General features: G+C 47.7%; 1 protein-coding gene across 1 annotated transcript in view; it reads left to right on the top strand.

The window, feature by feature from the left end:
* LOC147701068 (uncharacterized) overlaps positions 1-11,860 on the top strand; it is a 382,816-nt gene extending 370,956 nt beyond the window's left edge. The window contains exons 4-5 of the mRNA XM_086929300.1: positions 9,248-9,329; positions 11,846-11,860. Of these exons, the coding sequence (XP_086785426.1) occupies positions 9,248-9,329; positions 11,846-11,860 (97 nt within the window). The remainder of the gene's footprint in view (positions 1-9,247; positions 9,330-11,845) is intronic.
* Positions 11,861-12,263: the final 403 nt, after the last annotated feature.

Below are 12,263 nucleotides of genomic sequence, written 5' to 3'. Positions count from 1 at the left end.
CGAAAACAAATATAGACAGACTGAGCAGGGCACCCCAGCACTGCATTCCTGTACTGACCTCCACTCACACTTTGATACTGACTGCAGTACACCTCAACCCTTCCCTGGAGCACTCCATGCTACTCCCACACTAGGACTCAGACTGACCTCACAATGCACCTCAACCCTTCCCTGGAGCACTCCATGCTACTCCCACACTAGGACTCAGACTGACCTCACAATGCACCTCAACCCTTTCCTGGAGCGCTCCATGCTACTCCCATCCTAGGCCTCAGACTGACCTCACAATGCACCTCAACCCTTCCCTGGAGCATTCCATGCTACTTCCACACTAGGACTCAGACTGACCTCACAATGCACCCCAACCCTTCCCTGGAGCATTCCATGCTACTCCCACACTAGGACTCAGACTGACCTTACAATGCACCTCAACCCTTCCCTGGAGCATTCCATGCTACTTCCACACTAGGACTCAGACTGACCTCACAATGCACCTCAACCCTTCCCTGGAGCGCTCCATGCTACTCCCACACTAGGACTCAGACTGACCTCACAATGCACCTCAACCCTTCCCTGGAGCACTCCATGCTACTCCCATCCTAGGACTCACACTGACCCCACAATGCACCTCAACCCTTCCCTGGAACACTCCATGCTACTCCCATCCTAGGACTCACACTGACCTCACAATGCACCTCAACCCTTCCCTGGAGCACTCCATGCTACTCCCACACTAGGACTCAGACTGACCGCACAATGCACCTCAACCCTTCCCTAGAGCACTCCATGCTACTCCCATCCTAGGACTCACACTGACCCCACAATGCACCTCAACCCTTCCCTGGAGCACTCCATGCTACTCCCATCCTAGGACTCACACTGACCTCACAATGTACCTCAACCCTTCCCTGGAGCATTCCATGCTACTTCCACACTAGGACTCAGACTGACCTCACAATGCACCTCAACCCTTCCCTGGAGCGCTCCATGCTACTCCCACACTAGGACTCAGGCTGACCTCACAATGCACCTCAACCCTTCCCTAGAGCACTCCATGCTACTCCCATCCTAGGACTCGCACTGACCCCACAATGCACCTCAACCCTTCCCTGGGGCACTCCATGCTACTCCCATCCTAGGCCTCAGAGTGACCTCACAATGCACCTCGACCCTTTCCTGGAGCACTCCATTCTACTCCCATCCTAGGACTCACACTGACCTCACAATGCACCCCAACCCTTCCCTGGAGCATTCCATGCTACTCCCACACTAGGACTCAGACTGACCTTACAATGCACCTCAACCCTTCCCTGTAGCATTCCATGCTACTCCCACACTAGGACTCAGACTGACCTTACAATGCACCTCAACCCTTCCCTGGAGCGCTCCATGCTACTCCCACACTAGGACTCAGACTGACTTCACAATGCACCTCAACCCTTCCCTGGAGCACTCCATGCTACTCCCATCCTAGGACTCACACTGACCCCACAATGCACCTCAACCCTTCCCTGGAGCACTCCATGCTACTCCCATCCTAGGACTCACACTGACCCCACATTGCACCTCAACCCTTTCCTGGAGCACTCCATGCTACTCCCATCCTAGGACTCGCACTGACCTCACAATGCACCTCAACCCTTCCCTGGAGCACTCCATGCTACTCCCACATTAGGACTCACACTGGCCTTACAATGCACCTCAACCCTTCCCTGAAGCACTCCATGCTACTCCCACACTAGGACTCAGACTGACCTCACAATGCACCTCAACCCTTTCCTGGACCACTCAATTCTACTCCCACACTAGGACTCACACTGACCCCACATTGCACCTCAACCCTTCCCTGGAGCACTCCATGTTACTCCCACACTAGGACTCACACTGACCTCACAATGCACCTCAACCCTTCCCTGGAGCACTCCATGCTACTCCCATCCTAGGACTCACACTGACCTCACAATGCACCTCAACCCTTCCCTGGAGTCTCCATGCAACTCCCACTCTAGGACTCAGACTGGCCTCACAATGCACCTCAACCCTTTCCTGGAGCACTCCATGCTACTCCCATCCTAGGCCTCAGACTGGCCTCATAATGCACCTCAACTCTTCCCTGGAGCACTCCATGCTACTCCCATCCTAGGACTCACACTGACCTCACAATGTACCTCAACCCTTCCCTGGAGCATTCCATGCTACTTCCACACTAGGACTCAGACTGACCTCACAATGCACCTCAACCCTTCCCTGGAGCGCTCCATGCTACTCCCACACTAGGACTCAGGCTGACCTCACAATGCACCTCAACCCTTCCCTAGAGCACTCCATGCTACTCCCATCCTAGGACTCGCACTGACCCCACAATGCACCTCAACCCTTCCCTGGGGCACTCCATGCTACTCCCATCCTAGGCCTCAGACTGACCTCACAATGCACCTCGACCCTTTCCTGGAACACTCCATTCTACTCCCATCCTAGGACTCACACTGACCCCACAATGCACCTCAACCCTTCCCTGGAGCACTCCATGCTACTCCCATCCTAGGCCTCAGACTGACCTCACAATGCACCTCAACCCTTCCCTGGAGCATACCATGCTACTTCCACACTAGGACTCAGACTGACCTCACAATGCACCTCAACCCTTCCCTGGAGCATTCCATGCTACTTCCACACTAGGACTCAGACTGACCTCACAATGCACCCCAACCCTTCCCTGGAGCATTCCATGCTACTCCCACACTAGGACTCAGACTGACCTTACAATGCACCTCAACCCTTCCCTGTAGCATTCCATGCTACTCCCACACTAGGACTCAGACTGACCTTACAATGCACCTCAACCCTTCCCTGGAGCGCTCCATGCTACTCCCACACTAGGACTCAGACTGACTTCACAATGCACCTCAACCCTTCCCTGGAGCACTCCATGCTACTCCCATCCTAGGACTCACACTGACCCCACAATGCACCTCAACCCTTCCCTGGAGCACTCCATGCTACTCCCATCCTAGGACTCACACTGACCCCACATTGCACCTCAACCCTTTCCTGGAGCACTCCATGCTACTCCCATCCTAGGACTCGCACTGACCTCACAATGCACCTCAATCCTTCCCTGGAGCACTCCATGCTACTCCCACATTAGGACTCACACTGGCCTTACAATGCACCTCAACCCTTCCCTGAAGCACTCCATGCTACTCCCACACTAGGACTCAGACTGACCTCACAATGCACCTCAACCCTTTCCTGGACCACTCAATTCTACTCCCACACTAGGACTCACACTGACCCCACATTGCACCTCAACCCTTCCCTGGAGCACTCCATGTTACTCCCACACTAGGACTCACACTGACCTCACAATGCACCTCAACCCTTCCCTGGAGCACTCCATGCTACTCCCATCCTAGGACTCACACTGACCTCACAATGCACCTCAACCCTTCCCTGGAGTCTCCATGCAACTCCCACTCTAGGACTCACACTGACCTCACAATGCACCTCAGTGCTTCCCTGGAGCACTCCATGCTACTCCCATCCTAGGCCTCAGACTGACCTCACAATGCACCTCAACCCTTCCCTGGAGCACTCCATGCTACTCCCATCCTAGGACTCACACTGACCTCACAATGCACCTCAACCCTTCCCTGGAGTCTCCATGCAACTCCCACTCTAGGACTCCGACTGGCCTCACAATGCACCTCAACCCTTTCCTGGAGCACTCCATGCTACTCTCATCCTAGGCCTCAGACTGGCCTCATAATGCACCTCAACCCTTCCCTGGAGCACTCCATGCTACTCCCACATTAGGACTCACACTGACCTCACAATGCACCTCAGTGCTTCCCTGGAGCACTCCATGCTACTCCCATCCTAGGCCTCAGACTGACCTCACAATGCACCTCGACCCTTTCCTGAAGCACTCCATGCTACTCCCATCCTAGGCCTCAGACTGGCCTCATAATGCACCTCAACCGTTCCCTGGAGCACTCCATGCTACTCCCACATTAGGACTCACACTGACCTCACAATGCACCTCAACCCTTCCCTGGACCGCTCCCTTCTACTCCCACACTAGGACTCAGACTGACCTCACAATGCACCTCAACCCTTCGCTGGAACGCTCCATACTACTCCCACACTAGAACTCACACTGACCTCACAATGCCCCTCAACCCTTCCCTGGAGCACTCCATGCTGCTCCCACATTAGGACTCGCACTGACCTCACAATGCACCTCAACCCTTCCCTGGAGCGCTCCACTATAATGGAGGGTCCCAATTTGGTTCTTGATTTTGTCCATATAAGTGAAGCTATTGTTCTGTGGTCTGACGGATTCTCTCCATTTATCCATCTGTCTGCCAATGATATGGTGACAATAGACAGACGTCCTTTACTAGGAAAGTGGAGATTGCTTGCAAAGGGAGAAAAAAATGGAGGTTCTCGATCAGATTTAATGGTGGATGGTAAGCCATGCAGGTTTATCATATGCATGAGTAGCAACTCAGCCATTGCGGAATACACAATTACTTTATTTGTCATCAACTGCAACATCGTAGTTGAACAATCTATCAGGATGTAGGTGTAATCAAGATTGTTGGATAGATCGACTACAGAATTGAGTCATATTGTACAACAGAGTTGAGGAGGTATTAGTAGTGGTTGTAAAAGACCTACAGTGCCTTTCTTGACCTAATTGGAACTGCAGCAGTTTGTACAAGTATAATCATTTACACCCTCTTTCATGGATGACCACCTAAAAGAAAGGGGTAGAAGTTGAAAGGTCTCTGTGGTCTTACAGTGCCCTGCCCATCAGTTATCATGACAGAAAGACAAGGATTTAGAACATAACTTTTCTGGAGGCAGCATCAGTTTTCAAATGTTGTAAAAGTGACCATTATCTAAAGGTTTACTGTATGTGTAGCCTCGGACCATTCTACAAGTTCTGATGGAGTCTTTGCATTTTATTTAATTTAATTTATAATGCGTGCAGCTACCCAAACAGGGTTTCCCGGTGCCAAGGAACAGCCTAAAAGAGGGAACAGAGAGACTAACTTAGTTTACTGCGTGAATAGCCATGTCTTAAGGTGCTTCCGGAAGCTGGTGAATGTGAAAGTGTTTTTCAAGGAAATAGGTAGCGAATTCCACAGCTTAGGACCTAGATGGGAAAAGGAACAACCACCCATTCTCACTAGTTTAAAACGTGGGATCACAAAGTCACAGTGAGTGGAAGAACAAAGAGTATGAACTGGGGAGGAGGGATAAACAAGTTCTTGGAGGTATAATGGCGCAGTACCATGTTTTATTTTAAAAATATAGCAAAGAGCTTTGAACTTAATTCTGCTGGTGATCCTGAGCCAGTGAAGGTCGAGGAGAGATTGAGAGATCGAGACGCTTCTCGATACGTGGCAAAGGATGCGGGCTGCAGAATTCTGTACAATCTGAAGCTTTCTTAAAACATCCTGGCAAGCACTCAGATAAAGAACATTGCCATAGTCTAGGCGAGAGATGATCAAAGCCTGGACCACAGTTCTTTGGGAGGTGACGGGGAGCATCCACATGATCTTACAAAGCCATTTCAAGATGCAAAGCATGTCGCGGCCACTCTCACCACCTGCGGCCGCATAGGGAGGTTTTAATCAATTAAGAAGCCCAGGTTGCGAACCTGCGTAACAGGCAAAGGAAAAGGGCCCATTTCCTGAGGCCAATGTTTGGGGCCCCAGAGGTCTCTGTTTTCCTAATATTAAAATCTCCGTCTTGTCCCCATTTAACTTCAGGAAGTTTGCCTGCATCCATTGTGAGACCTTACTAAGTCCATGTTGGAGAACTGACATTTTTTTGATCTTTGGCGGAAGAAAGAGAAAAGATGATTTGAGTGTCATCTGCATATGAGAACAGTGAAAGACCAGCGTCTTTTACGATGGTGGCTAAGGGTCTAACGTAAATGTTAAAGAGTAAAGGACTCAATATAGACCCTTGAGGAACTTCATATGCAGATGAGCAGATTTTGGAGGCAGCCATGGAGGAAAAGATCTGAAGGTGCAATCACTAAGGAAGGATGTAAGCCAAGATAGAGCAGGACCTTCAATACCTAGGGACCGGAGGGAGGCAAGGACGATGGAATGAGAGACAGCGTTGAAAGCGGCACTCAGATCAAGCAAAATGAGTGCCGTTGTCTCCCCCTGGTCCAGACCGCGGCGCAACCTTTCCATAACTCCAAGGAGAGTAGTCTCAGTGGAGAAGTTGGCCCTGAACCCTGACTGAGAGGGGTGCAAGATGCCAGAACTCTCCACAAAGTGTGTCAGTTGGTTGTTTACATGTTTCTCCAGGATCTTCGAAAAGCCTGGGAGCAGAGAAATAGGCCTGAAATTAGACACATTAGAAGGATCAGCTCCGGCCTTCTTCAATAGGGGAATGATCATGGCACGTTTCCACTCTGGAGGAACCCAAGCCTCTCTTAATGATAAATTAAGAAGTTCCCTGATGATTTCTAATGATTTAGGGAGAAGTTGGCGTAAGATGTTTGTGGGTAGCGGATCACGCGGAGAGCCAGACTTGATACTGGCTAAACATTCCAAAAGGAGTCCGTGTCGAAAGGAAGCCAGAGACAAAGATTTGCCGGAGGGTTCGGCTCTCCTTTACAAGTGGAATCAGGACTTAAATTGAGTCGACCAGCGAAGGGAGTAGTTCCCAATGCACTGTAGATAAGTTCAACTTTCTCAATAAAAATGGCAGTGATGCTGTTGCATTGGGTCACATCAAGTATAGGAGGGACAGGAATAGTGTCAGAGCCTGCCAATTTCTTAACTACAGAAAATAAAGTGCGAGGACAGTTTTAAACATGCGCAATAGTATTCGGAACATAGATGGCTCTTGCGGTCTTGCATAGAGCATGACAGTTATTGAGGGCTTTCTTGTAGGAAGATTTACAGGTTGGCGAATAAGATTTTCGCCATCTCCTCTCAAGGGCTTTGGATTTGGATTTTATGACTTTAAGATCCTCTGTGAACCACGGAGCCGGAGGGCGACGAGGGAGCATGCGTTTAGTGTTAAGAGGCAGACTAAGATTAACAGTATTTGTAAGCCAATCTGACACAGCAGTCAGGCAGAGTCGCTAACAGTAAGGTGTTAAAACATTCAATATTAAGCTTGCACCAACGTCTGAAGCTTCCAAGGTCCTCAGGGGGAACCGTAGCCTTCTTACTAGAGATCTCTAAATTAAATTGAACTGCAAAATGGTCAGACCATTCTAGAGGAAGAGCAGGAGCACGACAATCAAAGGGAAGGTCAGATAAAACAGGGTCAGGTAAGTGGCCTGCCACATAGGTAGGCCTGCATTACATAAAGATAGATTCAAAGCCTCAAGGTCAGACAGAAAAGCACTACTAGCGTTACATTGAGGGTCTTCTAGATGTAATTTAAGGTCGCCAAGAAGAGTAACATTTGGCGGTTTTTAGTAAAAGGGGAGCAATTGTGTCAGAAAAGAGGATACCCACAGGCCGGGGTTCCCAGGAGGACGGTATATCAAGAGACCTGACAAAGTCAGCTGCGACGTTAACGAAAGTTTGAATAATGCGGCTTCACAGCGCAAAAAAGGCATGGCTTCAAATTTACAGGAGGAGGAGGCTTAAAATAACACCGCAATGCCACCGCCATTCCCTACGTCTCTATCCTTCCTGACAATCATCATGCATCATTTACAGAATCCATAATTCTTCAGATAACTGAGTGAGCAGTAACAAAACAGGAGAGAGAAATAACTGGTTTTGGTGTTGAATCAGATTTCTCGACCTCTGCAATGAATCATACTGTTGTAATACTAGAGATTGAGTAAAAGCTTTGTTCAGTCAATCGAATGCGGACTGCGTCTTTTCTGCCCACTGAAAAGAAATCCCTTTATGTGTTTTTCAGTGAGTGTACAATTTAGGTCAACAAAGCATTGGTAAAAATGTGTGAATTCCAAAAAGCACTGACCATCACACCCTGACCATCACACCCTGATAATGGATTGGCCACTCAGTGGTAAAAGTGACTGTTCTGCAATCCATCTAGACTTATGAAATTAGTTTATACCCTACACGTTCTTTTATAAATGTTTTGAATGTACAGTTGGATAGTTTTGCATATAGTCTGTGTTTTGTTAAATGGTCTAATAAATGAGTCACCCTGCTCATGTGATCTTCCTACAAAGTAAAATAGACGAAGCTATCATCCAGATATACTAGTAGGAACTCATTTAGACAGTCATGGATTGCTTTTTATGATGTGTTAAAATGTGGTCACGGCATTACAAAACCTAAAGGCCATTACTACGTACCCATATTAAACATACCTCATTAGTAAAGCCATTTTCCACTTGTCCCCAACCATCGTTTCTACTAGATAGGCCCCAGGTAAATTAAGTTTCATATAGTACACTGCATCTTTCACCAAGTAAACATTCGGTAAGCAGATCACTTTTTTTTTAAAGGATATGTTATTTAGTACTCTATATTATATACATGTCCGTATTTCCTCTGCTTTTTTTTGGAATGAAGTAAAGGAGGGAGGGGATGGATGATCATGACTGGCTTATGGTTTAGACGAACCCTGGTTTAAATACTGTAATTTTTCCTGATTTTCTTTCAGTCATAGACTATACTTGACTATAAGGAAGCTCTTTGCAGATGGGGCAGTAGGCCCTTGACTACTTTAGGATGGAAAACTTCCTATAACTAACATTCTTTGAAAAGATCAACAGTTGTCAAATGGGAGTGGTTATGTATGATATGCAAGAGTCACAATTGATCATGGCTAAACAAGAAACAGGAAGGTAAAACAACAAATCTTTGCTGTTTGGTGATGGCTAATAATAATGTTACATCAAGATGAGGGAAAGCAAAAGTGAGTTGACACAGTCAATGTTAGGATTGTGTTGGATCAAACATGAGAATCCCAATATCCATATAAGCACAGGGCAAAAACCTTATCAGTTCTTGATGCCATCTACAATTCACCATGACTGGAGCTGCTTGCTGCACCATCCCGACTTGCAGAAGCTCTGATTTGTGTTTGGGGATCACTGAGATTCCAAACATCCTGGAGATGTGATGATCAAAAATACTGTCTATTGGCCCAGAGCCAACCATTATTTATACCGTTATAGGGAGCTGTTGTGGGTGGCAGGTTTCCTTATATAGTAACCAAATTTCCCACAATACAGACGGAGGTATGATTGTCTGCTCTTCTCTTTTTTTCACAGACAAAAGATCCCAGTTACCACAGATCTTTATGGAGTTATGGATGTCTTCAGGGTTTCTGTTTCTCTCATCTGGTTTTCATGTGTTTGTCCGATAAGAATGATGTACTTAGGAAATCCTGCCTGGGCTTGTCCTCTAAGACGTACATTGGTCAATTTGTAAAGGCATCTGAATCAATGCCTGACTGGTCATATGTTGTGGTACCATGTAAGATAAAGTGCTTTTAAGTTCATCTTTTAAGGAATGGTAGAATTTGCCAGACTTTTTAGCTATACCTGTATAGTGTCAGTCCAAGTATAAGTTCTTTTACCCTATATACACTTTTCATCTGGCACAAAATTCCATCACTTTTTGTATACCTTAGCATGTTACTGCAGTCATGCAGCACGTGTGGGCATTCTTCGTGCTGCAACTTTCATCTGCACATCTGCTGACACGGGACACAACAGCAGCTTCACTTGAGACTGCTGCAACTGAGCAGCAAGGCAACCTACTCAGTGGTCACCCCTTCTGGCAGATGATTCCTCTAGGCCAGCATCGAATGGGTGCTCATTGCGGACAGTTTCGGCTACTACACCAATATCACATGGGGTGCTCCTCTAGCATGAGTTGCCTCTGGGCCAGGATTAGACTTCTGCATCGTCTGTGATGGCAGTCTTTGGCTGGATCCACTTGGAATTGGGCAGCGGTATCACCGGCCTTTTAAGTGCTGTAGTTGTACGGATCAGTACGTGGTTACTTCTTAGACTTAATTTCTTTAGGCAGACTACTGTGACACTGTGATAAGTGACTGGAAGAGCATTCACAACATAGTCAACAATGACTTTGCTCCTAAGGAAAGTCAGTGATATCTGATGCATGCTCTTGAACAGTCTTCTTCTGCAGGACAAGGTATTCTTCTTCCCTATCTGAGCATGCAGGCAGCCACCTAGGCGCTAGGCATACCTTTAGCTTTTCCAGGACATTGTGCAGAGTTCAAGTGATGTCCCTTTATCTCCAGGAGACTAGAGGCTATGCACACACCAGCCCTGTTCACACAGCAGAGTACTCAGCAGAGCATTCCCTTTCTCAGACATGAAAAACATGGAACTGAATCGAAGTGGGGCGCTTTGAATCCCACCTTTAAGCACATTCTCCAGACAGTGTTTGTAGATACACTGTCCAAGATTTCCGAACTAGTTTAGAGTGGTTCTCTTTTGCATGTCATTTCATTTTCTGACTGTTCCACACACACCCTTTATTCAAGGTTGTGGCTGTAGCAAAATGGCTAGCTCCTTGCAAGAGTATACAAAACAAGGGCACGATGAAGTGTGAGATATCGGCACCTGGCTGCCATCAGCTGCCTTGAAGCAGTAATTAAGGACTGACAGAAAAGCAGGTCCTGCCTTCAGATCTCTTCACTTTTAACAACAGACACTGCAGTCCCTCCATTCATCCCTACAATCTACTAACTCTCCGCGGTCAGTATCAACTAATCAGCAGCATTTTACTAACAAGCATTCATTGAATTGCTAAAGGAAGTCCACCCTCCAACCACAGGAGTGCAGTCAGTGCACTCTCACTGTCTGGGGAAGCACTATCACCTGCCATCTTATGCCATGGTAAACTAAGGGAAATCCAAAATGGATCCCACTGGTCCATGCACTCTGACTCCTACCATTTTGAGAATTCGACTACCGGAAATGTACTGAGCACGGACTGCACATACACGCAATGGACACCACACAGAATGATTTCTCAGGCTTCTCTGGCTCGTGTACCGAAGAACTTTGAGAAGCGTCAGTGGCCTGTCCTCTCCTTAGGAGAGAAACAAGCATTTACAATGCAACGATCTCGCCTTCGGAAAAGTTAGAGCTATTGGCATTGTAAATGACAAACGTTTTAGGGCTCGCCTATCCCATTCCGCAAGGAATGGATAGGGGAGAATTTTAGTGGGCAAAATAAGTTCTCAAACCATTGGGCGGATTTCCGACAGTTCACGTGAACACAAGCACGCGCCTTTCCCTCCCTCCCGAGCCGCCTGCCTCCGAGAGCTTCACTTCAAAGGGCTCCCCCGCCCACTGCTTCACACTTCACGGCCACCAGGCCGTGTCTCGCATTTCTCCTCCCCCCCTCCCCACAGCAATGCCAAGAGCTTGTTACACTTACAGTAGTCCCCCTACAGGTGTTTATCGCATTTACAAAGACCAGGTTCCTCCCCTATATATAGCTAAACATCCCCTGCATTCCACATGGGCGTGAATGACAAAGAGGCTGAGCAGAGATCAGACAAAAATAGATATTTCTCGCTCTGAATAGTTAATGCTCCTCGCACAGCGCGCGTGATGGCCCCTCCTCCCATGTTCCTCCTGGATGTTCATTGCAGACAACAGGAGAAGTATTTTAATCTTTCACACTGCAAGTTTGTTTGCAATTCTGAACAGCTGTTCGGAACTCTTCACGCACATTCGTCTTCATTAGCATGATGCCCGCTTCACCCCACATGTTGGTACATATTAATTACTCTGCGGGACTGTGGCTGTTCTTTAGTGCCTTTCGTTTGTTCACGGCGCGGCTGTGTGGCTTTTCTATCTGTTGTCCTTTGTTTCTTCTATTTCTAGCTCCTGGCAGTGTGAAGCACCCGATGCGAGACCCAGTTTGTCACAATACTGTCGATCCTATAAATAATTGCAATGGTGCAGAATTCTTTTGAAAGATATTCAGTGCACAATGCTTTTGTCAGATATTAGAGCTACTGTATTTCAGTGCCATACAATATCTAACATAGCAGTGTGGAATGAAACATTTATGGGTTCCATACTATTTGCGCCATATTATTGTCCCCTGTCACTTGCTGATAGGAATGTGCCGAGCCACACCAAGCGGAGCAATAACCAGCCTGGAGCAGGGAGCTGAGGCATGGGGGAGGTGTGATCCCGCGCACAGCTGGATGTTCACTGGAGTACACATGCTTCACCACGGCTCGGGAAAGGCGGATGGAGCCTGGAGAGTGCTAGCCCTCCTGTTACTTTGGCTGCC

This window comes from Lissotriton vulgaris, chromosome 7, assembly GCF_964263255.1.
Source record: "Lissotriton vulgaris chromosome 7, aLisVul1.2, whole genome shotgun sequence".
Lineage (NCBI taxonomy): Eukaryota > Metazoa > Chordata > Amphibia > Caudata > Salamandridae > Lissotriton > Lissotriton vulgaris.
Note: the sequence above shows the minus strand (reverse complement) of the source record. Positions and strands in the feature narration are given on the sequence as shown.